Source organism: Acipenser ruthenus, chromosome 40 (genome assembly GCF_902713425.1).
Source record: "Acipenser ruthenus chromosome 40, fAciRut3.2 maternal haplotype, whole genome shotgun sequence".
Lineage (NCBI taxonomy): Eukaryota > Metazoa > Chordata > Actinopteri > Acipenseriformes > Acipenseridae > Acipenser > Acipenser ruthenus.
This window is the reverse complement of record NC_081228.1, coordinates 4,400,940-4,428,150: the sequence shown is the minus strand read 5'-3', so window position 1 is coordinate 4,428,150 and position 27,211 is coordinate 4,400,940. Positions and strand designations below refer to the sequence as shown.

At 38.4% G+C, this 27,211-nt stretch overlaps 1 protein-coding gene across 2 annotated transcripts in view; it reads right to left on the bottom strand.

Annotated features, from left to right (window-relative positions):
- LOC117966528 (opioid-binding protein/cell adhesion molecule-like) overlaps window positions 1-27,211 on the bottom strand; it is a 364,153-nt gene that overhangs the window by 134,837 nt on the left and 202,105 nt on the right. The window contains exon 2 of one of the 2 annotated variants that reach the window (XM_034912730.2): window positions 22,821-22,905. In XM_034912730.2, the coding sequence (XP_034768621.2) occupies window positions 22,821-22,905 (85 nt within the window). Of the gene's footprint in view, window positions 1-22,820; window positions 23,734-27,211 lie in introns of those variants that run through there. The other variant, XM_034912729.2, reaches the window with a different exon arrangement.

Genomic DNA, 27,211 nt, shown 5'->3' with positions numbered 1-27,211 from the left:
ACGCGGTTTGGGTTTTAAGTGCTCATTTTCAGAGAAAGAAGATGTCTACTTTTCTTTATTTGTCTTTATGTTTTTTTTTCAGGAGAGGGGGATACTAAACAGCCCTCTGTGGACATAAGCTGAATCATACTACCTGCATACCATACCACATTGCAGCTTTTAGCTAACATTGCATTGAAGGTGTTATTGATTACCTTTTAAGTAGTGCTTTATTCTGCCAGGTGCTCAATATAATAATTGCACCATTCCTTTTTTTCACTTTCTGTAAAGTCAGATTAGAGTTGTCTGCACAACTTTTTGCAATCTCTTAGGACGTGGGTGTAAGTGTGGCTATGATATTGCACACTTCTCATGATTCTTCTGTATGTCATCAGTTGGCTGCTTTAGGATCCTTGCATGTGTTACTGTATGTGGGCAGCTGCTAAGAAATGTGTGCACTTTAGTGGCGTGCAAAGGATCCAGCATCAAGGTAGTTGTCAGTATTTATTAGTATACACTCTTTTTGTGCCAGTCAGAACTGAACAATTCACTGTTGGATTGCAGGACATTAAATCCATCAAGCTCAGCCCTCTTCACTTTGTACAGCTCAGTAATCACACCTCCAGGCGCTGCCTCCCACAGTAGTGGAGGAGGCGACCATGGGTATCCATACAGCTGCCACTGCTGAAAACAGAATATGGCAGAAAGAAAATGGTCTTGGAAGAGACTTGTTAAATATGCGTGTCTGTGCAGCATGTGAACACCAATGCTGTCTGCCTCAGTGATGAACCACACACGTAACACATGAACCTGTTACAGTGGTTTAAAAACTTTCCTTGATAATTCAGCTCTGTACTCATCTCCATCCATATTAATGAGGTACAAGCGATAATCTCCTGCTGCGATAGGACTGATTCCCTAATATTCCTGTCAAGCAGTTTGGCGAAAAGAATTTACTGAGGAGTTGCATTAATATTCATGTGATGGTGCCAGTCTGCTGTATGCTTTACACTCTTCAATTATATTGATTACAGAATGCAAATCAGCACTGAAAAGCACATGCAGTTGCTTTGACAATCGAGCCATGATATTCTGCTTAATAGTTTACCCCCCCACCAAGCCTTGATGGTCGTGATGTACCAGTGTGTTTCTGAAATAGTTTAAATTTACACAAGGCCAGTTATTAGAGTTCAGGTAGAAATAAACTCTCCAGTGACATTTCAGGGCATAACACACATAGACATTGTTAAAATATTTTACACAGTCTGGAAAGTTTTCTTTCTTTCTTTCTTTAATCTCTCATCTGTGTAAAACCAGCAGTAAAACAACAATTAAACACACTCAGCCTAATTGGCGGAATAAAAAAGCTTTTCTAAATGTTTAAAAGCATGTTTTTCGATTATTTCAGTGGCACCCATGCCTGTGCTTAATAGCTTGTGTTAATGGTAATGAGAAAAGCATAGTGCACAAAATATTTGAATCAGCTCATAAACAGCCCCGTTTTAGCTGTAATCAGAGGTTTTGACCAATAAGAACATTCCATTACATTAATGTAAAATTATGAGGGCAATATTATTTTTCAGTTGATAGAGGAATTAAGATGAGTTAAGGAATATAGTTAAAGTCATTTTGAAAAGGAGTTAACAAGGTTTCTTAGGGGTAGAAATGGTCACCCTATACTAACATAATTTAGATTTTTTATTTACCATCATGTAATTAAATAATCTGGAATATTATATTGCAAAGGTCTACTGGAAGCCATAATAGCAGTACAGTATTTCATGTTAGATTTTCTTAAAATTTTTGTTTTTCATTAAGTATATGGAAAACTACAATGCGGTATGTAATTCAATATGTTAAGGTAACGTTATTCAGCAGGATAATTCACCTTTTATGAAGCAAAGTTAATTCTCTAGGGTGATGCAAAACGTTTGGCCAGTACACGAATCTTCATACTAAGTCACATCATGTATCACACACAATGACTAAACCCCAGAACACTAGAATTCCTGGTGAAATATAGGCAGTAACCCCCAGATTGATTGCTGTGTTTTTCTAGAACAGCACTCTCTTGGGGTGGGTGAGCACATGTGGGGACAGCTGTTTCAAAAGTGTTCCCATTGCAATGTCCATAAAACCTGTTACAGGCCCCATAAAAAGGTGTTCCCAATAAAGAGCAACATCTGTTTCTGAATTGCATTCATTTTTCAAACAATCTTGATCAGCAGAATAAGAAAATCCGGTGATACACTTTTATTGTAATTGGCGGCAAAATGATAATTCCAATATGGAAGCAAACTCTAGCATCTTCTGTGCAGAGCGCTAGCTACAGTATGAAACATTTAGTTTTTCTGCAACTGTCCAAAAACATCTCAATTTCTGTTATCTGGCAACAGAACAATAATTCTGCCGTCATTACATTACAATTTCCAAGTTGTCTTATCTCAGGCAACTCCCAGCGTGCTGTTGTGCTCGATACAGCTTGCTCAGTACATGCTTGCTGACTGATACTTTTCAAATGTCACAATCTTCTGCCCCCGTCGGCCAGCAAGCCGTTTCCAACCACAGAAGCCGATCAACAGATAATCACCATTACTCCTTAAAAGGCGCTTGTCACAGCGGTCTTCTGTTTCCTCGCGGTAGTTTGAGATATGGATGCCCTAGATAATTGCACATACACTACTCTGCCCTTTAACTAGATCCTCGTCTTTATTTACTGTCAGTCCTTTGGCAGAAGCAGGTTCCACTCCTATCTATCAAATTGTATCATCCTGTGTCTATTTAACTTCTTAATTGATCGACATGCAGTAGCAAGCATACCAGATTATGAAAATATATTTTAAACTGCATTAACTTTTGAGGGGAAATGCTTATTACCATAAGTTAATGTGCACAGAGCAAAAATAGTTTGTTGTCCTGCTTGATAAACTGAAAATTACCAGATGTCTGATGAACCACTGTTGGAGGATATAGAGTGGACTCACTAGGAAATGGAAAAAAAAACCTAGCTCACTCTACTGTACATTGCACATGATGATCAAACAGTAAGATCAGAAGAACAAGGAAAAAAAAATATTGCATGGGGTCAGCTCAGAGGGTAAATGCACTGGCTTTTTGCCTCTGGAGACCTGGGTGGGAATCCATTTTGGCTCACTTACATAAATGAGCCCTCCACATCGCAAAAGCACCACACAGCCGGCTGCTCCAGAAAGGCCAGGGATTGACTGTTCAGGAGTCGTTGTTCAGGTTAGAATTGAGGTGAGAAGGCAGAGCAGAGCGCTCTGGGAAGGCTCACAAAGTGCCTGGCTATCACGTGCTGAGAAGTAAGAATTGAGGTTGGATTTCTATGCAAGTCACTTTTTGATAACGGAGGTCTGGACCTCAAAGTTTACAATGGAATTAAGTTGAGTTAAGGAATACCCAATGTCATTTTGAAAAGGAATTATCAAGAAATGGCCATGCATCATATTAACTGGGTAATAATTTACAACTAAAACATCATTCATATGGTGATTATGAGTGATTTTCTCTTTCCCAGTAGTAATATGAATTAAGTTAAGGTTAGGGCTTGAGGTGAGCTGGCAGAGTCCCACTTGTATAGTGTTATACAGGTATAGTAACACCACTTTATAGCAGTATCTATGAGCGCAGCAATCGATGCTGCGCTCATAGATATACTTACTGGGTGATCATCAGTCATGTTAGGGGAAGCGCAGTGCAGGACAAATATTGATGTGTTGATCAGTAACCAGCACCAAACTCACAGAAATGTCATTTCTATGCGCTTGAATGCACTTTAAAAAAAAAAAAAATCTTTGTGATAGGTTGCGAAACAAAAACAAAATGTTTTTTTTTTTACTGTAAGTAAAGAAACACAAACCCCCCTACCCCCCCCCCCACCCCCCCCCACCAAGAAGTGCTCTGTCTCTACCTTAAGCATGGCACAGATTGTTCAGTAGAAGAAGCTGTTATCATTATCGAAACCCTTTTTTTGTTTCCCACCTACCAGTTCTACAGACATACTCAAAAGTCTTTTGTATCCATTCAAACCAAAATGTTTTCATGTTGTATTGTTTGCGACACTTTGTGTTGGATACAGAGGCTCAGTGTTTTGAGAGTAATTGGGAGGTACCAGATTAATGCTATACACGCCAGGATTTTATCTGCGTCTGTCTGGAATTAGCGGTAGAATATTGATTGATCTTGGAAATGGACCAGAAATCTAGGCAGATAAAACTGTCTGCTTATCTGTATCTACCTACCTATCCATCTATCAGTCTGTCTATACTGACAGTATATTGTATATGCAAACATATTTCAAATACCACTCAAATTATATACATTATATTCTAGTACAACTATGCACATTTTGCACTGTGGCTTAAATCTCAATATGTAAATTGTAAAATAGACCTTGTAAAGAATAAGAATGGCAACATATCCAAAGTCACCACACATTAATTATTTAGCAATTCCAGAACACAGCCCAGCCTAAATGCTTTTAATGCATAACAGACAAATAAAGGTCACTGATCAGAACAGGCGATTAGTCGTGCTGCAGCTTCTTTTTTTTTCTTCTCTTCTTTTTCTTCGTCTCCTTCTTCAATGTTAAATGAATGTATTTTCTTTGTATTATTAAATGTCTGCAGGAATTCACTAGTATGTATTTGTATTTGTCAATAGTCCAGACTGCATATGCTACAGGGTTTCACTTACTTAATAACTTCTTACTTTTTTTTTTTTTTAAAGCCACAAACAAACGGTACAATCACGTAGCTTAGTAGCTGACTGTGGTTCTGTACCTACAGCTCTCACAGGTGACTAGTCTTAAATGTGTCTGGTAGAGGTGCAAGCTGAGAGAAGAGAAGTTTACTGGAACTGCTTTTTACAGTGAAAATATACGTTACATGCTTCTTAGCCTATTTAATATTAACAGTAAAAAACACCTTGGGAATTTCAAGCCTAAAGATTCTGAAATCTGTATCTGCCATTGAAACTCTCAAAGGACTCTTATCTGTGACACATTTCCAGGACTACAGTGGCAACTCTGAAAAAAAGCTCTACCGACTTCAAGCAGCCAACTTTACAAATTATTATAAGCTTGCCGCCAACATTCTGGTAACAGATTACTGGGTGCACATAGAGGGCAGCAGTGCAGAGGGGAGCCTGTCTAACTTGCAGTGAAGATATTAATTTATCTCAGTGCTGGGATTAATACAAATAAGAAAGTAATCGTTTTAATTCATCAAGCATCTGCAATGGCCTAACTGACAATTAGACAATTATTTTTTTTCGCTTAAATGTTACAACTCAAGAGGACACAGAGTCATATCCATTATCTATCTATCTATCTATCTATCTATCTATCTATCTATCTATCTATCTATCTATCTATCTATACATATATATATATATATATATATATATATATATATATATATATATATATATATATATATATGCTGTTCCATTTTTGATGTACATTATGTAGGTCAGTCTTGGTATAAAAAAAATATAATGCTGGCAACATTGGAAGGAAACATGCAGCAATTATAGAACTATGGCTATTATCTTTGCATGGGTCTTACCAGTTATTGCCCCATATGAAATCCAAAGGCATTAAGAATTATGCATATACAGTACCTCTGGTTTAAGATTCCAGCACTGTAATCCCATTAACGGCACAGTGACCTCTGGTCATTGTGAAGACCTAATTTGACATTATAATCCCTTAAACCTCCCATCTGAATCAAGTATTATACTTACAGAACCGCATAGAGCACACACATAATCATAGCCATATTCTCTACACTGTATTAACAGAAGAACATAACCACTCCAAAGCCCTGTATGCTACAGTCATATGCCAGCGCATTCTACGCTAAAGGACTTGAATGCAGGGATCCAGAACATGAGAAGAGGTTTGGGGATTAGGACAGATTTATGTTGTAACAAAAACAATCGTTTTTATTGACAGATGGTTTGAGCTGTCCAATTTATTCAGTGCAGAAGATTTGGGGGAAAAAAGCAGAAAAGTCTGTGCTGCTTGCGTTAGTTTCTTACATTGTCATTATGCGGCCTCCAAAGTGACCCTGTGTTTCTGATTAACACTGTTTCATGACATTTCTATTCAGTTAAAGTTTGATTTGCATCAGTGCTTTTTCTTGTTACACAGAAGCCGCTAAAGAATGAGAAACAGAACAGAGCCGTGGAGACTCTTAAAGGGGCGGCTACACTTTATTACCCTGCCATCTACTTTAGTATCAGTTTCACTCTTCTCCCAATCGTTGGGTATTTAAAGTTATCAGAAGGATTTTTAAAGCAATGTTGAAGTCCTGGGTTCCAGCCACACTCACTCTTCTCCCTGGCCCAAGTGTGAAGCTGAAAATGTGAGAATAATATCAGCATTTATCTTCAGTGTGTGTGCGAGTTCTATTATACAGAGGTGCAAATTATATGAGTAGAATATTAATACCAAGAAGAAGAAGAAGAAGAAGAAGAAGAAGAAGAAGAAGAAGAAGAAGAGGAAGAAGAAGAAGAAAATACTACACAATGATTGTAAGTGGCATGGTAAAATCAATTTCCTTCTTAGTACTAACATTACTATCACTTGGTCACCTTTTCTTCTGTTACAGGTAATGTATTTGTGTGTGTAGGTTATCTATAGCATTATTTATGAAATATTTACATACCTTGAATTAGCATTAGTAAACCCCAACTCTCTCCACAATAAAAAGGTACTCCCACTTGCTTACAACAGGAAAGAATGGTTTAAGGGATAGATCATTAAAAAATATCTTCTCTGTCTTGGGGGTTTCTCCTTATTCAGCTGCTTTGCCTGTTTGTGTTTAAATCAAAGCATGACGCTAATTCAATTGTTATAAACTCAACCATTCCAACAGTGAACCTCGGGCAAATAAGCTTGAGAGCTTAAGTGAAAGCCCTTGGCTGGATAAAGATTGATCAAAACATTCCCAATGTTTAATTGGGAATGAGCCTCAGGGGAGACATCAATTGTTTCTTGCAGGAAATGGTTCTTTAAAAGCAAGAAAATGGTCGCCTACTAACAAACAGAACCCCCAATATGCACACACACACACACTCTCTAAATCCAAGAAGTTACTTTACTAATCAGCCATAAAAGGAAACCAAACTCTACTCAGATGTCAAAGAATAATGCCATCACTGATCGGTCTTTTGTGAATATCCCTTCTTCCTCAGATAATAGTGGCATAGCAGTGCCTTCAAGATCAGATAATAGTGGCACAGCAGAACCTGTCAGGGGACCAACGCCATACCAGATCCTCTCTCTATACTCACAAAACCCTCTTATACTTCCCCGTTGCTAGGAAAGACTTGACTCTTCCTGACTGTTCAATACTGTATGAGCTGGCAACCTCCCCTCCCTCTGTGAACCATGTGATGCCGAGAAAAGACTTCCACTGTACAGGATTCTGCAATGCCTCAACAGTTAAGTCTTCTCTTTCAACATGCCATAGATACAAATCAGAACTGACACCCTAAAAGAATTTCAATTCGATTTTCCTTGACTATTCAACTGGGCAGTTGGCAAACTATTAATGATACCATGTTCCGTGCAGTGCGCTTGAAGCTTCCAATGGAAAGCCTTCTTTTTTTGTGAAGCAGGGTTCCGCCCCCCCTTGTCTTTAAATTGTTAACATGATTTTACAATACTGTGCGATGTCTTCCTACTTCAAAGTGCACAATATATGGAAACTGATGGGAACAACTAATGTTACATTTTCAGCATTGGGAATTGCAAACTTTTCATTTCTTTCATTTCTTTTTAATGCTATCCCCATTTCATGTTGCAAATAGATTCAGATCAATGGCACCCACCACAAAGCTGAGGTCTTCTGTCAAGTCTTCTTCTGTTTTAGGCGGTTTTACCTCAGTTACCAGCACACCCCTTTGACAACTGCCACTTAACAAGCAGACCTGCTCTGTACAAATCCTCTGCTTCCCAGACAGAGGTCGGCAGGTCTGGCTTGTATGTTACATTTTTATTGATCAAAAGATATACCATCAGTCCGTACCAATTCAAGACCAAGTCAGTAACTAACCATTTCTGTATCAGGCGTTTGTTTCACTGCTTGCCATTTTTTACAGCACTACAGCAGACTTAAATTTGACATGACAGTCCGACTCAAAACCAACAAAAAATAGTACGTAGTGCATTGGTCATTTAAGACAACTCAAGTGTTAAAAATGATTAAAATTTGATGTTTCCTTTACTGCTTAGCCCATAGAGTCAAGATCACAGAGAGCACTTACATGCTAGCAAGGTCACATGTCTATCAACACCCCGTTGAGGTGTCCCGGGGGCTGTTATTAGGAATAGCTTTTGATTATACTGTCATATGAGGATGATTCAAATGGAAGAGGGGGCACAAGTGAGATGTGAGCACAGCACCGTTGTAGTCAGGAATCATTATTAGTCAGTAGGGTCACATTTTAGCTTTCAGTCAGCACCACACTGACTCACACACGTGCTGGGAGCGTTCTGAAATGACAGGATACGTCCGTTTTGGGGTATAGCAATCTGTGATGGGCAGTCTGTGAAGTACTGAATTAGCCGACATAATGCAGATTCAATCAAGAAGGACAACCCCAGTATTGTTTCCTGGTTATTTCCAATAGGCGCTTTGTTGTATATTTGATTACACACTGTCTCCACAGTGTACCACCATAGAACAGGGAACGCTGTTTGTTTTCATTGAATCCTCCCCAATGGTAGAATAAGTAAATGAAGTCAGCTGAGGATGATGCACCGATGGAACTATGACTGTAGACTGGATTACATCTGTTCCATTGGAATACAGTGGTTGGCGGGGCATGGATGCAGACAGTACTTGTAAGCATGGGAAAAAACACTATCATACAGCCTGTGTAATATTAATTGTGTTTCCTTCCCTTTGAAAAACTGCATCAATTATACCTAATGGTCTTATATAAGTTTGACATGAAAGTGCATGACCCTCTTTCAAAGTTATATTATTATTATTATTATTATTATTATTATTATTATTATTATTATTATTATTATTATTATTATTATTATATTTTGAAGACGATCTGTCGGCAGTGTGGGTGAAAGCTGTGATTAATGTAACTGCAGAAGCAAACTGACCTGTTCGTGGCTCTTTTTTAAATCACCAAACTAATCTTTGACTTTTCATTTCGTAACTAAAGGCAGATGAGTTGCTAATTATCTCCTTGATATATCCAAAGTTATTTTTCTGTGTTGGGAACAGGACAGATATGAGCTGCATTGCAAATCTGTTTGGCTGTCGCCTGACAGACTGATATAAACTCGAAAGCAGTATCATGATCTACTCATAGATCATTACCCCGAGCTGTGAGCAAATCACAAGCGAACGGGAATCAGATCTCAGCAGGCTTTGTTATGCATGGTACATTCAAAGTTAGAAAACAAACATAGTTCAAAGTGCTGCTTATTATTTATCGTTTTATTCTTATTCTTGGAGGTCTAAAATGTTTTATTCCATTGTTACTTGAAAAGAGAGAAACTCAAATTAAATAACAGACTGTAGCAGGAATGTTTTCAGCAACTATAATGTTGCAACTCTGGAGAATTTACGCAATTGTACCATGGTACAATTACAATCTGCTGAGCACATGCATTTACCACATGCTGTGCTTTAACATGTATTTGAGATTTCTAGGGATATTAGTTCATATTAATGAATGTTTCTGAATTCTGAATTATAGTATAAAACTAATATACATTTTTTTTATCTAATTAGTTTTAATCTAACTCATATACTTAATTTATTATACTTTTGCCAGCACTGGGGCAGCTAACGAGCCAAATTCAAATAACAACGTCATCAATTACGAGCATGTGTATCTGTCAATTCAATGAATCATTCATGGCGTTCCATTGGTGGTTGTCTCCTTAGTGAAACTGCAGTGCAAGTCACCCAGGCTTGAATTATCTGGGAACATTCAATGTAATGTATTTACTTTTATAAAGCGGCCCCTTTGTTTCCAATTCAGAGCAGAATGAGGACACCCACTCTCATCATGCTGTGCCCCTTGGCCACTTGCTCTCGTATTTAACTGCACGTTGAAAATGGCCACCATTATCTCAACTGGAGAAGCGTTTGCCCTCGGTGTGATAAATTTACTGTGACACAAATTGTTCGGCTTAATAGCATAATTATACACTTTTTATTTATTAATACATTCTTAGGCATAACTAATAGTGTGAGAAAGTGCAGCATCTGGATGACAGGCATTAGAATAGCACTCAGTGTTGATACAGTTTTGACAGTGCATTAGAGGAAATTACTGGGGATTTAACTGGACTCTTGGACGGGTCACAAATCTCTCTTTGAGATGCAGAAGCATTCCAGGTTATTGATAAAGTGTGAAACATGTACACATAAGTTGATGAAAATGATTTCTTTTCAAAGTGTGTCAGGAAATGTTAAGTGCGTTGCAACAGCGAGGCGATATTCAAATGGGACAAATATACTGTATATATATATATACACACACACACACATAAAACATACAATTCAGTGTCTGGCATAAACTAATGGCAATGTCTGAAACTTAAAATAGAAGTGTCAAGGGAAAGCAGTCCAGCTTTGATGAAGGCAACTGAAATGAAGTGATGGATTGAACAGAAGCCTCCCAAAGGAAGACACATAGCAGCTGTGCTGTGTGCAAATGAGAAGTCTTACATCTGATAGCATCTCATACCACGCAGCACACTGCAGGATCAGCACTCCGAAGCTTTGAAAGAGGCACTCCTTGCTAATTGGTATTGGGTGAGAGCTCAGGTGAGTTCGTAACAGGGAGTAGCATGTGTGGCATAACATGCACGAACGAGATAGCGTGGAGCACATTTGCTGATGAATATTAAAAATGAATGGAACGATCTCTGTGATTACATAAAAAAAAGTTGAAGCCTAATGTATCTCAGACGGATACCTACGTGAAGTCTTTCTTCATCGGCAGCACTGTGGAGCAGTGGTTAGGGATCTGGACTCTTGACCGGAGGGTCGTGGGTTCAATCCCAGGTGCTGTACCCTAGAGCAAGGGACTTTACCTAGATTGCTCCAGTAAAAACCCAAATGAATAAATGGGTAATTGTATGTGAAAATAATGTGATATCTTGTAACAATTGTAAGTCGCCCTGGATATGGGCGTCTGCTATGAAATAAAATACTAGTGATGGATGTGCACTATGTTTCAGTTTCTGGGTTGTCTGGGAGAAGTGAAACCCTTGATTCTACTATAGAAGAAAGCTCTAAATTGTCCCATTAAAATTAAATAGAGCATACAGTTCTTAAGGATGTTCAGATCCTTAAGGGTGTTTCATTTCCTAAATTGTACCCGTTTCTCCAATATACAGTATTTGGAAAGGATGTTGCAAATCAGCAATCCCCCTAAAAAGAAACCACAATCCCTGTAGAACTGGTTGACGGTGGGTGCATCCCAGATTTGTCTTTTATAGGGGGCACCTAATAATATTATGTTGGAGGTAAAGGTGATGGAGTTGTTTTAAAGATCTTTTTTTGAGTTATTTTGTTCATAGTTACAGATTATAACTCCTGCTTCGCTACAGCAGCTGTGCAGGTGGCAGTACGATCGCAGCTGATGCAGGAACTGTTTTGCCAATGCACGAATAGCATGTTGCACCTGGAAGCCCAGGAACCCAGAGCACACCTGTTCAGCATTTAGTAGGTCTTCGATGGAAAACTATCATTAAAAAAAACAAAAACACATGCAGGTTAATATCCAGTTCAAACATAGACTTTATAAAATATCTAAAGATGAGACCAGACAAACAGGATAATTCCCAGCTCATGTCAATTACCATAAGATGTAATATTCTGATTATGTAATCATTATCACTGAAGGTATGGGAATGGGTGGGAACTGAATATACTCCAGTTTGGTTTGCCAGGTCTTTTACATAACAACTAATGAATTCATTTTGTTCCCCCTCTTCGGCTTCCCCTGTTTGTCCTGGTCGGCTTCTGCCAGTGCAGTAGTGCAAATATTATTCAATTTAACAATACTTTAGTTAATTTATCTAAGTGAATGGCAACTGTCATCTGCCTACCATCTGTCCTTATCCCAGTGGGCTGTAGGGATGCAGGACTAGCTGGATATATAAATCTGCTTGGATAAAGAGACCCTTTTTAACAAATATCCACCTCCACAACCTATTCATTCTCAACATGCAGCACAGCCATGCTAATGGCAATTGAGGTTTATTGTTACTGTTGTGGTAATGTCTACCTGTGCTGTTGGGAACCCAATCATTAATACTAGCCTTTGATGATAACAAATTGCAGTAGCTAAGTAGCGCTGGGAGAGCTTTGATGGATGCATGTCGCCCCACTGATGACATGTGATATATACAACACAGTAACAAAAGTACCCTTGTATAGGGAGCTTGAGAACGAAGAAAAAAAGGTAATATGGGTCACTGATATGAAAAATATGTATCAGTGTTATTTTTGTGTTCTGCGCTGTACAATTTTTGAATAATGTAATCCATTATAATATGCAATTTTACAAAGAGTGCCGCAGGTTATTCGTTTTCTTAAAATACACAACAAATGACTTGTATAACAACTTGTCAGCTTTTTAATACATCAAACACTCAGAGCCCGACTGCCACATTAATATCTACAGCATATCTCTCTGCGTGGCAAGGGAAATTTGCCCCTGGGGCTCAATATTGTTAGAGCAGCTTTGAAATTAAGCGATTCAGACAGACAGCTTTAAGAGATGTGACGTTAAAATGTATACAGAGTAATCGCCACCTTGCTCCAATTCCAAAAGCTGAAAGGCTCGAGCAGCAGGATGCAGTCAAAAATGTGTTCTTTAATTAAATACACATCACAAACCGCTGTACAACAGCGATTGCACCAGGGATCGTAACAAGACCAAAACAAGAATTCAACCATGGACCTAATGTAAAGACCCCTATTTCACCTTTAAGGCTATAATTGATGCACACAGAGAGAAGAGCGAGTAGTTGGAATGGCTGACAAAGCATGGAGGAGAGAGAAGAGAGAGCGAGGGAGAGGGAGGCAGGGAGTCGGGCAGAAATGTAAGGGTTAGGAAGGGGCTGCAGTGTTCATTAGCCAGTAATGAAACCCTGGCAGTGTAAATGGTATATGTGCCTGTAACTAACCTGTCTAGAGCTGACCAAAGGATTCTTTCACAGCAATACTTTTGAGCTTCTGCTTTACATTGAGTCTATACATTGTAGCTACATCCACTCTCTCTTTCTAGTCTCATAGTTAAGGCTCTACCTATTTCTCAGCGGTGAAATTCATTCTTCACTGTGAAATCTGGTCTGTTTTGTGTACTTTTACCCTACACTAAAATCCAATTATGTTATGTGTACCATTACAAATTCCAGATGTGATTATTATTAGCTTGTTTCAATTTTAAAAAGACAGCTCATCATGAACGGGACAGGATTTATTGATTGACACTTGACAGCAGCCAATGACCACTCAGGGCTCTACTCACTGATAGGTAGATATGGGCATCCGGGGTGGGTTTAGTAGCCTAGAGATCTCCACTGGTACTGTTAGGCGAGTGGAAGTTTTGTCAAATGAGTGTCCAAAATAAATCCAAATATTCTACAATAATTACTGCAGAGGATTGTGTAAAAGATTTTGAAGCCAAATTCTACACGGTGATGGTGGCAAACTATTTTGTACCACATGCATTGTTAAGTTGGACCACATAAGTCGAGCAATGATCCAGCGCCATTTAGACTCAGACTAGGGCCATCAAAGACAAAGACACCGTAGAGACAGGGAATGAATAAAGAAACAGCTGCACGATGCTTTGTTACACCACTGTGAAATTAAAGATTTAAATAGCTGAAACCGGGAAGTTCAAGATTTTTAAAATGTTATGACCGTGAAATTTACAAAAATGGACCGTGAATTTGGTCGGGCTCTACTCATAGTCTAAAAACTATTATTTCTATTTGCTTGGGGACTTTCTTTTTTAGGTTTGAACAAAATTATAAGAGTGGCCAGAGCTCAGTTTTGCCAGCACAGCTGATTCATTGCATTGCTTAATTCCTCTGAGTGTACCTTCAGCGATGCCTTTCTAGCAAGCGCACTATATTTAGGTGAGTTCTACAATCTGGACAATAACCATTCAGTTATATTTATGGTGTCCATGAATACTAGAGGGTACTGTAAAAGTTATAAACTCATTTACACACCTATCTTAAATGGGTAAGATTTATTAAAAAGTGATGGAATACTCATTCCGCCACACAGCTGGGCTAGTTATAAAGACTTTTAAGAGCTGTTTCCTTTTGCGACTGACATTTTTTATAATGCCAGGTGGCAATGATGCTGTTTCATATTATTGTGTTTTCTAAAGACACGATGGTCTGGTGCCACTAATGTTGCACTACCAAACTTTCTAAGGGTCTAATTATGGTCTGTGAAGCCAGCTTAATAAGCATTAGTGGTTTTGATAGTTTAAGTTTAAGACACAAAGATATAATGCATAGAGCATTGATAATGCACTGGACTCACCTCAGATATGGCCAAAAGGTTTAGCATCACCTAGAATTTTAGGACTGAGATCTAATTAAAAAATAAAACTATATGAACATAATTTATTTAACATCATGTAGTCAAATAAACTACAAAATGATATCACAAAAGTCTATCGGAAGCCATAATAGCTGTACGGTATTTCATGTTAGATTTCGAAATGTCACATTTTTTTCAATTTTTGTCAGTTTTTCGTTAAGTATATGGAAAACTACAAAGCGGTATGCAATTCAGTATATTAACGTAACATTATTCCGCAGGTTTCATTCGATTGCTTAACAGCTGTGTTTTTGTTTTGTTTAATTTTGTGATTGACTAGAGACATGCTTGCAAGCAGATTTCCAACGTTAGCAAGATCACCTTGAAAATGGAACACACCACAAAATGGCCCCTCCATGTTGAAAACATCCATCCTGCAGACATGACCGTATATTAAATTCCTGTGACCTTTGCTCTCCCTGTAGCATGCAGTTATTAACTTGCTAGAATTACAAAAGCCGACTTCCAACAGTATAGCTGGAGCTCCTGATTTCTGTGTTGATTTCCTGACACACTTCACTGAATTTGAGGAGAAACTCGGGGGGCAGACAGAAGCTGCATTTTTATCTGCGGGGTTAGAAATAACAAGATCTGAAGACAGGCTGATGAATTCAATAGCATCCACTTTTTCGAATGTAATAGTATCTACCAGCCTATTGTAATGGTGTGACAAATGTAGAGCTTCTTATTCTTTGGATGCACTGTATGAGACATCATACCAACGTTCAGTTGTAGATAATGCATATATTTAATAATAATGGCTATACTATAATCATATGACTATAATGGGAGTGCTTATAAAAGCCTACATTACTCCAATCACTGTGTCTCCTGTGAGTGAGTCATTATAGTATTCTTCCATGTCTTCAACCACCACCATTGAGAAAACATCTGTTTCGGATTTGATGTCAATATAAAAATGTAGTTCCATGAACTGTGTCTCTTTCAAAACCAGTCATTTGAGACAAACACACACGGTGAACTGCAGTGATATTTAGTCCCCTTAAATGTAATTGCATATGAATTGTGGTAACATAATTCCCAACTGGATTCCAATGAAGTAATCCTGCAATATTCTGCAAACACATTAACCAACATTAGTTCTTCATTAACTTTATTTTGCAAAACTTTAGCTGCTATGTACAATGTGTTTGCCACTGGAGCACACAAGTCTAAAACAAGGAAAAGGTACGTTTCTTATAAAGGCAGAGAAGACTAATCTTAGTTGGCTGCATACAATATGAGCAAAACTGGAATGCAAACGAACCAACATATTTACACAAATTGAGTTCACAGTTATAGTGACAGAGTTAATGTGAACTGGTTATTAAAATAGCATGGTGTTTTGACAAGTTTAACTTATTAACCTTACTAACCTTCTGTTATTAAAAGAGACCATTATTTACACATTTGGCATTATTATTTGTATTATTATCACTCACCCCAATTCAATGTAAACCAAAGATAACTGCAATTACTTCGAATTAACGCCACTCTCGAATTAATGCCACCCTCCAAGCAACGCCTCACTCAGATATCAGCTTTTTAATGACGCCGCCCTCAAATAAATGACACTCTCAATATAGAAAGGTATTTTTTTCCTACCCCTGCTCAAAAAATAAATAAAAGCGCAACTCTGGTTATGTGACACCCCCGAAGAGACTGCAGCCTCAATCCACCATGTAATACAAACTAATGTACACACACCTTAGTAAGCAAGTTTTATTTTATGGTACAGTCCCGACAGACAACCCAAGATGAACTACTTACAGCACAGCCGTCCTTCACGTCTTTTTTTCCCCCAGCACAGTTCAGTGCCAACACAGCTGGGGATAAAACAAGGACTGTCTGTTTACCTCATCGTCAGCTTGGATGGTGAAAACTTAAACTCAGAGGAACATAGAGCTTTGCTGGTCACTCTCAGCGCTATCCGAAAGCTGGCTGAAGATATCTTCTTGTAGGGGGTTTAGTTGTTTTGTTTTTTATTCAATTGGAATTTTACACAGTCCTGTAGAATTGTATAAATAAAAAAACTTGCTCACGGCAAGTGATGATGTAACTACACTACAGAAATCCATGGTCATTAATACTGTTGGTATCTAGCCTGCAATAAAATATAACATTTATCACTTCATTTTAAATTGCTCAAGCAATTGCAAGCTGTCCACTAATTTCAGGTGTGCTCAAACAAAACTTACCAATAGCACCAAACGCCTTCATCTGTCAAATTAAATGGACACTTTGAAGTTCTTCATACCTTGGTAGATGTTCCATAGCTGTTGTTCGAACACTCATGCTAGTTGTAATGCAAGTCTATTGAATCATGAATCTGTTGAAATGCACAGTCAAAACACTTTGTGAGAAATACAAATCTCTAAATCTATTGCTAGTTTTGAATGAACACGTGACCCCCTGTTGAATTCAAATCCTACAGTAAAGTACATTGTTTTACTAAGCAGAGCAAATCAGAGGGCTGCAAATATGCAAAACTAAGAAAAAAAAAGAATTTGTATTCTGATCATCGTTGAAGTATAATAATTCATATTATGCCAAAATATATATACACACATATATAATTGGAGTAAACTCCTGTATAACCTTGCCTACGCAGCTGGTCCACAGACGTGCAAATGACAAGTCATTTCTAAGTTTTATTTAAAACTGCAGTGTATTGCAAATAATTATTTTGAGAAGCTATGGTTATAAATCAACACTGCCCTATATAGCTCAATTCAACTGTGTAGCCTGTGAGTCTAAGATGAGGATGATAATGTGTAAATCCTGTGCTTCATCTCAAGTCAAATATGATGCATGTCTTGTAGAGTATGTCACATTGTAACCTAGATTAAAAGAGTCACAGAGCTTCAAAGCACGGATGGCTTGTGTCTCTGGATAATGCATCCCCCTAAGTGTTTACCTGGGTGAAACAAAGACACTTTGTGATGGGGCTACAGACGGCTGCTTTTAGCCTTCCATTGAAGAACTAAAGGACCCGTTTGCTCATGCCCAATGACTAATGCATTAGAAACCACAGGACAGGCAACACTCTCTGGCGGTTGCCTACGCACAACATAGACATGAACACAGAGCACACATCTTGGCAGGCAACTCTGTCTCTGGACCACTTCCTAGCAATCTGCATCAACTGAGGGATACTCGAGTCTTAAGGCACTACAGACAGTGCACTGTATACATATGCTGTACATACATTTGCCTTTTCTAACCCAGTACATACTTCTGCAATCCAAATAAATAGTATCTCTTAAAACTGGGTTGTCAATTCTGCCATTGAAGTGTGCACTGTGATCCATACCTCAGTTAATCCAGCACTAGAATATGCTATGTATTTACCACAGTTTATCATGCTTTACAATGGCTGTTGTTTATACATTCCTTTATTATTATTATTATTATTATTATTATTATTATTATTATTAATTATTATTATTATTATTATTATTATTATTATTATTATTATTATTATTATTTAGTCATTTAGCAGACATGCTTTACCATCCCTCTGTGCTGTGATACACTTTACCAAGATGCCACAATACTCGCTATTGTGAAATATAAGATAATTAGTGAAGGGTTGGCATTATAAAGTGCATGGCAATATTCTGTCAACATTATCGATTTGTGAAATGATAAGGAAACGCACACCTGGCTATCGATGACAAAGTTTTATAGGGAAAGATAGATCCAAAGCTCAAACTACCACATTACTTTAGTTTGCTTTGTTAGTATAGCAATGGTTTTCATGATATGCCTCGGACTCCAAACCACATCCATCTCAGTTAGACAAGGATTTAGAGCTATCCAAGTGGCTTCTTTGCTGCAGCGTAGTTGCTCACGATATAAATATTTAAACTATGTAATGTGTATCTAAAACTCTGTGTTCTCTTTCTCTATTGTGGCTATATAGAGCTCTAGGTTCTATTGACCAGCAGCACAGGGGCCTGTTTTACCAAAGAAATGGGAGTAATGGGAATTGAATTATTTCTTGTGCAACTCCTTTTATATAATAAAAAGGCTGCTGAAATGTGTGCAGTGTCAAAGGCGTCCATATGGCTATAACATCTATTGGGTGAAAAAAAAAGTCACAAATGGGCTTGTTATCATTCACTGGGAACAAAGAAATGCCCTGAGGTTAATCTTTTGCAAGCTACAAAGTCGCTAAATGTGGTAACATGATGCATAAGCAACTACGCCAGTGGTTTTCAACACCAACTGTTCCATCTGGCCACGATTCACATCAGACTGCTTACACTGAACATTGAGAGCAGAAGTTGTGTTCCAAAAGACACAACTAAAACAAGAAGGAACACCACTTATATGATCTCAGGGCTAGTTTAATTATCCTGAGATCATCAATTGCTCCAAGCCATTAAAGCATCCATTCATTGATAGTTCAAACAATATAACGTCTTGTGCAATTAATCTTGACAAAAAAAAAAAAAGTAAACTTGTGCTTGCCTGGAAGTCAATCTGAATCGACACTTTTGGATTCAAAGCTTGGTTTAATATTAATTTTCCAGATAATCAAAGACTCTTGGGTAGACTGTGCTGATTTCTCTGTTGGGTAATAAATCGATCAGTCAAGGTGAAGTGTTGTGCATGCAGTAGTTTTAAGATACAGCTCAAGGTAAACAGATTGTACAGGTTGTCAAGCTGTATAATGCACAAGCGAGACCACACTTAGGATACTATAATTATCAACAGGTGGATGCACTGAAATAGACCAGGTAAATGGGCTAACGTGGTTAGAAATGCACCAGCCAGGCCCGTAACCCCTGATGCCCTTTGATGGTCATGCTGCAAGGTCATTCACTTTGTTTACTGCAACCGGCAGTATCATCAATAAGTCTTGTCTTAAAACCAGGAGCACAAATAGATTCACATTAGTGTAGCCACTGTGCTCAGTCAATCGTACAGTATCTCAAGGCTGATTAAGCCTCTGTCTAGCACAGCACCCAGGAAAGCGGGCAAACCAACCACATCCCCGTTTCTATACAATAACCACAGATAATGTGGCCCGCTACTAATACCACCTTCTAGTATAAGAAAGAGCTTTAGTACTGTATAATGCAATTCTCTGCATTTCACAGCAAATTGCTAGTTGTTGTATTTAAAGTAGAATACTGCAGTAAATGATATTTTAAAAGAGACGACCAATACTATACATATTCCAGTGAGACATGATGTACTAGGTACCTGGAAGCAGCAGTGACTTCATCTACAGCATTGTCTTTAAAAACCCAATTCAGATTGGTGTATAAAGCACAAGCAAACCAAAGGCTCTTAAACAGTATAACAGTGGGCCAGAGATATATCTATAGTGCTAATAAGAGGTTAGAAAATGGGTTTTAAAACCTTGGTTAAGACTCCTTTGAACACCCTAGTTAAAAGTTGCTACCTTGGGAATGTGTTCAAAATTGAACTGCAACAGAGGTGAAATGCCAGTAGACTTCAGCTGAGGTTTGCTACCAGCTAATCCCTAGGTCTCTTAGTGAAAGATTTTCGTTTGTTGCATACTGTTCCTGTTGCTGATAACATTTTGCAAATGGTACAGTATGTGCTTGTTTTCTCGTAATTTATTTTTGATGCAAACATGTGGCTGTAATCTGTACAAATAGATGTTTATCATAACCACAGGAAAGCACCCCATGCAATAAGCAGATTCATTCTTCCAGCGACATGCTGTACCAGTTTAAGTTCAAACTGTAAAAAAATGCTAGCAGCAACGATGCAGCATATGCCCTCTGTTGGTTAAAATCATGTATTGCAAATGCTATACATACAGTGAATGTAAAACTATGCAGAGAATGGGTGTTGACCAGGTACTGTACAATTAACCTAGTGCTACAACAGAAACGTATTGATTTAAATGCAAGAAGATGAGAAGACTTTATTTCTATAACTGGCATATCTAAGAAAAAAAAAACATGTTCCCTTGTACAGAGACTCCCATAAAACAGACAACATCAAGTAACTATTGAAATTGGGGAAATTTAGGAACGAAGCATCTAACTGCTTAAAGCAGCATTTAAATTCCATAAGGGGATATCTTTGAAGCAGACGTAGCTTGGTCTTGTACTGATACTGCCCCAATGATTGGCACTGATGAAGAGTAGAAATTTTTTAGGTTCAGGTTCAGAGGAATTTAGAGATGAAACCCAGTTCGCTGCATGGGTTTTTGTAACTGTGCCAAACACTATGTTTTGCCTGAAGGCAAGGCTTGTTGAAAAAAGAGTAAAAAATTGTTTTTGACTGCTTCCATCTGGTTTCCAACCTGCAAGCGGAAATACACAAAGGTACGAGGTCGTCTTGTCTATCTGTATCACACTTTGTTTCAGAATCACCATTTCTAAATTTTTTCAGCTCCCTGACAGTGTGGTTAATTGACAGTCTCTGTCCTGAATTTGATCATGTAATAAACGTAACACAGGCCTCATGCTGGACTCTCGTTAGGTTACTTCCTCCATAAGAGAGGGCTGGACGGACCGATATCTGCCAGTCTGCAGAAATAACTGGGGCAGGTGGAGTTTCAGTTTGAAATGGTTTGATCTCTGTCTCCTGCTGCTGATGGTATCAACGATTTCAAAGCATCCCAACACAGTCCCAGTGGCAGATGGAACACAGTATTGGTGAACTGGGATCCAGTGGTCACAGCTCAGCTGTTGTTGCAGATTCATCCAAATCCCATTGGCTGGCAAGTCCCTATTCTGTCATGCACGGGATTTCTTTGAAATGCTTTATCAGTGCCTAACTATGCACTGTAAATATACATTTATTTCAGGCAATATTTATTTAAAATGCATTGAAAAGGTTACCTATTTTCTGATTTATTAGAAAATAATAGTTTGTATATATAGCATTTATTTTAATATCAGAACAGGTCAACAGATCCTAGTCTTAAAGTAAATTCCGAGCTGGAAACCCATTTCAGTAAACTGTCAGCTGCAGTAATAGATGCAACAGCCCTCTGTGGTGTCTAGGCATAAACATATGGCACAGCATTTGCTATAAGATGCAGACTTAGGCAGAAATACTGTACACCCTTATGTACCCCAAAATACAGGAAATTAGCATACATGTTACTTATGTTGCATTGGATTAAGGATTGGAAGAGAGCACCAACCCAGAAGTACAGACTATTTTATGAATATGCAGCCCAATAATCTGCACAGCAGCTTGCATCAAAGCCTTAAACCACATGTACTTCAACCACAGGGCATTGCTTCCAATCCCTCTGTTCCACACTCATGCCTATGGTTCAAATGTAATGCCTTCTCTGCAGTGAGTCTGACAGGGGGGTAGAAGGGAGGTAGAACCATAGGCTGCTTGTTTTTTTTTTTCATTTCATACTAAAGACCTTGCTGTGCCTGGTGCTAGGGGGCTCCAGTCTCTGAGCTGAGCCTAGCTTGGATTTGACATGGAATACATAACGTGCTGATACCCAAAGGCTGAATCACCACTTTGTTAAACCCCTTTATTACTTGTGTCCAGCAATGTTTCATTCTCACTGCAAAATGTTTGCGGCATGGTGTTGGTTACGGGGGACGGGACGGAGTTGTTAGTCTGTACAGAAACATGGGAGTGCGTACTGAGCTGATTTCGTAGCATTTTATTGAAATTATAATTTTCACGCATAGTATGACGCCATCCATCCAAATTCCAATTTAAACTGAAATGCGTGAACATACATATTTTGACAGCTTGACATTTTATTAAATACTTGGTTTAGTTGAATGCAAATGCGCGAGTTTTTTTTTTTTTTTTCCTTTTTTTTCCCTCTTGGTCTCTGTGTGTGTGGGGGTGAGTGTGTTCGCAGTATGTGGGGCGGATGGTATTCAATTAAACAATAATACCCCCCCCCCCCCCCCCGTCCCGCCCCCATAGGATAAGTGCCATCAAACAGCAAGACACAATTCTTATCTCGCGCCCATCTCCAACAAGGACGATTCAAAACAGTCTGAATCCCAAGCAGCCAATAAGTTGCCTTTAGAAAAAAAAAAAAATCTTTATGGAAAGAAATAGCAATGCCCTGGCACACTGCTGCGGTGCACTGTGGAGTGCGTACATTGTATAATGCAAATAAAGCACACTTCCAAAACATTTTAGAAAAAAAAAAAAACAGATTTTATAATAGAGTATCATTTCAAAGAAACAAATACAGAAAGAAAGAAGATCGCTTACCTGAGAACAGCGTTGTCTCCCTGTCTAACAGTGACGTTGTCCATCACTTTGGAAAAAGGTGAGTCTCCGCTCCGGACTGGCAGTCCTGCAGGTACAAGAAACAGCAGTCTAAGAGACAGCACAACCAGGCACCTCCAGGACAACACCAAGTAGCCACAAACACCCATCTTCAGCCACAACGGACTTCCCAGCTCACAAGAATGGAACGCTGTGTAAAAATTGGAATATTTCCTTTAAGCTGGGGGGGAACAAGTTATTAACCAGGAACTTTACAATTTTAACTCCAGCACTTTTTTTTTCTTCTTGTTTTTCTCGTATAGTCCCCCTCAAAAAAATGCAGCAAAAACGAAGCAAGGACGAGGTGTTGATGTAAGTAATATGTAAATATCCGAAAGTATTTTATAAAACCCAAGTTGCAACGATCTGGCACCCAGAACAGAACCTCTCAGTTGCAGATGATGCAGGATGCCGACTTAAACACAACTCAGTCAGTGTGTATTCGTGGCTGAAGACTGTCTCCTCTGCTCCACAAACGTTACTGATAGCCCAAGGAAAAGCAGCAGAATCTACTGTAAACACTTCTTGCACAGACTATCTAAAGGCTTGAAATCCGCAACCAAAAATAATGATTTTTTCCCCCCCGATAACCCGGGGAAAAAATCCAGTTCTAGTGTGTATGTTTTCTTTCCCTAGTGACTTTAAATAAATGAGCTGTATGTAGAAGCATAACACCTACAGCTTGCCTTAGACAGCGCAGGAGCTAACACAAAAATAAGATGTTTCAAACGCGGTTTTCTTGTTTCATGCGCAGAGAGTCGCAATCTGCAGCGCTCGCTCTCCCCCTGTCTCTCAGGTTGTAAGACTGACCGTGTCTCCTCTACGCTCAGCATCCCCAACTGTTCCTCTTGCTCTGAGCATCTCTGAATCGCAGGCTAAAATGGTCGCCATGGCAGCAATTGACTAACATATAAGTGCAATTTAAAGTTTAAATCCGCAGAAATGTGCGGATGGGGTAGCACTGTACAGTACAATATCAAACTACAGATTCGACTTCTAGAATGTTTAGCAATGGGGTCAGTAATGCTGCATACAATACATAGTAGTGTGGAGTCATTTTTCATTATTTTTTTTTATTTTTTCTTAACATGCTAAGCATGCATAGTAGGGGATGTGAATCAGGGTTTGTTGGCAAATGACAAATGGGCTTGTAAAACGGGTTTAAGGTGACTTTACACAGCAGTTTATGGTCCAGTTATCTTATTCTATAATAGTCTGGAAAATCACTACCTTATTTATCACCTGTTGTCATAGTTTTATTTCTGGAACGGAGAACTGGCAGATTGATGTTGTCATTCACCTGGCTAGTTATTTTTATAATGCATAGGGTATAATACTTCACATCAGTAACAGACTTCAGTAACGCATGACAGAATTACAGTACTGCATCAGCAAACAAACAAACAAACGAATAAATACATCTGCAGCATTCTAAGAAGCATATTCAGTTGTGTGTTAAAACATGATTCTTTCCTCTTTGCCAAATTAAACAGAAAGTGTAGCTATTTGCGCACTTTACTTGATCAGAAAACAGGCCTTGTTGGCTCTCCATGTGTTTATATTCTCCCAGATGGCTACAGGGCAGCCAGCTTCATTAAACTCAATCTGTTTCCATGCAAAATGAGGTCATGAATGTCTTATTAGAAATCTGTGTTATAGTACGAGGCCAAGTTAAAATTAAAAAGAGGAGACTGACTTTGTGAGTTTTGGCACGGGTACTATGTGAGGACCTGCCTTTTTTCACCAAATGTTAGTAAATCAAACATAAAGCTACATTTTTATATTACCGCACAATGCGTCTAGACCCTTGTAAGGCATTTGTTATTCACACAGTATTCAGTTAAAATGAATTAATTTACGGACCTGCAGATCGGAGAGATTGAAAGAAAGTTGGCCAGTACTTTAAACTCAAGGGGCAGTATCTATATTTAAACTCTCCGAGGTGCCAGTTTTAATGCAACAGTTCAGTCATGTGCAATCTCTGGTGTCATGCTTCACAAGCTTTAATTACAAAGTTAATTCTGTCACAAGGATTACTATAATTAAGCCATGGCCTTTTAACTTTTGCGGTGCTTTTAAATCAATACAATAGAGTTGCCTCTGTAAAGTCAACATTGAACCTTGGCCTCTTAAACCCTTAGTCATCTTTATTGCCACCTGCATTTGAAGGTATAAGTTATGTTATTGAAAATCTTTTTTTTTTTTTTAGGATGAAAACTTAGCACATATTTGCAAATGTTGTTCACACTTGGAATAATAATCATTTCACAGAGTACCATAACCTGTAATTTAGTAAATGTCCAGCAGATGGCGTTGGTGTGCATACAGTATGCATTACAGTGTAATGGTTTCACAATAATTATTGTGCATATGATTTGCATGTGAGTTCCTGGTAACCTTATTCGGCACACTCAGACATCATATGGTCTTTGCAATTGATCATGACAGTGGAGAGACTAAATACAACCTTTGCTGGGATCATTAAAATCAAAAGAGCATGTGAGCTTCAGTAGTGTATTCCTGTCTGTAAATATATGTAAAATGCCACAGAGAACCCCATCTTAATTATTTAAACATGTATTTAGATCTACATTTTTTGCTTTGTATTTTAGGCATAAGCAGTAACGATTTGTAGTGTATTTTTCAGTAATCAAAGTGATGAGAGCTCTGTGGCAGGAAGCGAGAGCTCTGCCCATGTATATTTATTGGTGTTTGGTGGTGGTTGGCAGGGATGGGGTTAATTCCTCCCTGCCAAAAATATGTGAGAATGTGGCTGGAGCCTAAATTAGATAATTGCTAACTACTGATTAATTAGGCTCCAGCCACATGTCATAAATGGAGAGCCCAGAGCTCCATTTGGAGAGAGGAGTTTGGTGAGTGTACACTGTGTTTTGTTAGTGGGTTGCTGCGCAGGTTGTTTTTGTAAAGTTCACTGACGGCTTGGCCCAGCCTGAACAGTTTTTTTGTATGTTTGTTTAAACCTTTGCCCTTGTGCCTTTTTTTCTTAAATTAAAGTGTGCTTCAGAGCTTGTACTGCAGTTTCCTGGCAGAGTCTCTGTCTCGCTGCCACCCTGTCACAAGCTCATTCATTAAAGATTGTATAAATCTGTAAACATGTTCTTAATTACCCATGTGACTTTATTGCATCATGGTCTTCCCCATGGCCAACCCTAAAAAAGTAGCTTCTGAGTGGAATATGTACTATATCCAGGTGGCTGAAAACTGTGCACGCAAATGGCCAAGCATTGGAGCCAGTAAGGAGAGACCAACTAGGAATCTTGTTAATTTGGGACACATTTATTTTTCACAGGTTTAAGGATAAAATGGAAAAAAAAACAAAACTCATGGGTCAATATTTTTCTATCCTGAGTACAGCACCAGTAATCCTGCCTGGGCTTGAAATAATGATGGCACAGTTCACCTTTCAACAAGAGTCTTTGTAATTTTAATAGGATCTTCTGCACTGTGGTAAATCTCAGCTTGGCTTTATGTATTTAAATATTTTCTGCCTGTGAAAAAAACGTTTTGTAAGTTATGGGCAAGCTACTGAACCAGCAGTGTAGAATTTACCCTGATATATTAGATTATGTGGAGCCTGAAGCTGAAAAAAAACCTGCAGATGTTGTTGCATTCTAATAGTGACCATTACGCATACAGCTTGATCAATCATGCTATCTTAGTTTCCATGCTGTTCTCAATCAAAGAATCGGGAACATTGTGATGGCAATTATAGTGATTACAGCTGTTCACACGTTTACTAAATCCTGTATTTATGGTGTTTTTTTTTTTTTAAACTGAGTATTGCAGACACCTGCAGGCATCCTGTACAGCTCATAACCTGAACTCAGTGTCTGTCTGATAATCTGCATAGATTGATGCCTTTCAGATTTTAAAATCCTCTGCAACTGCCTTCTTCCCAGTGTAGTCATCAGTTCAATTTCTACACACTTTACAGTAGTTTCCATTCTTTAAAGCCATTACTCAGTGGTCCTTAATTTCCTGATTCATCATGACCCTCTCAAAGTCTTTTGCAAGTCTTTGCTATGTAAGTAACTAACAGCTACTGTAACCTCTATGACCAGATTTAACACTAAACGTATGTTTGTTTTTTTCCACCAATTCAAACGCACTTGTGTTAATTAAACCCTTTGCTTACAAAGTCGTCTTTTCAAGTAAGCAAGTTAGATCATTTCGAGACTCAAGGTCACTTCCTTCGTGGTTGTCCTTAAACATTGTAATTAAACTAAAGCTTACGTCAGTCGATCAGATGATTAATTTTGTTCTGTTTAATACTATTTATCTTACTTTACATTAAAACTGACAATAAGGTAATC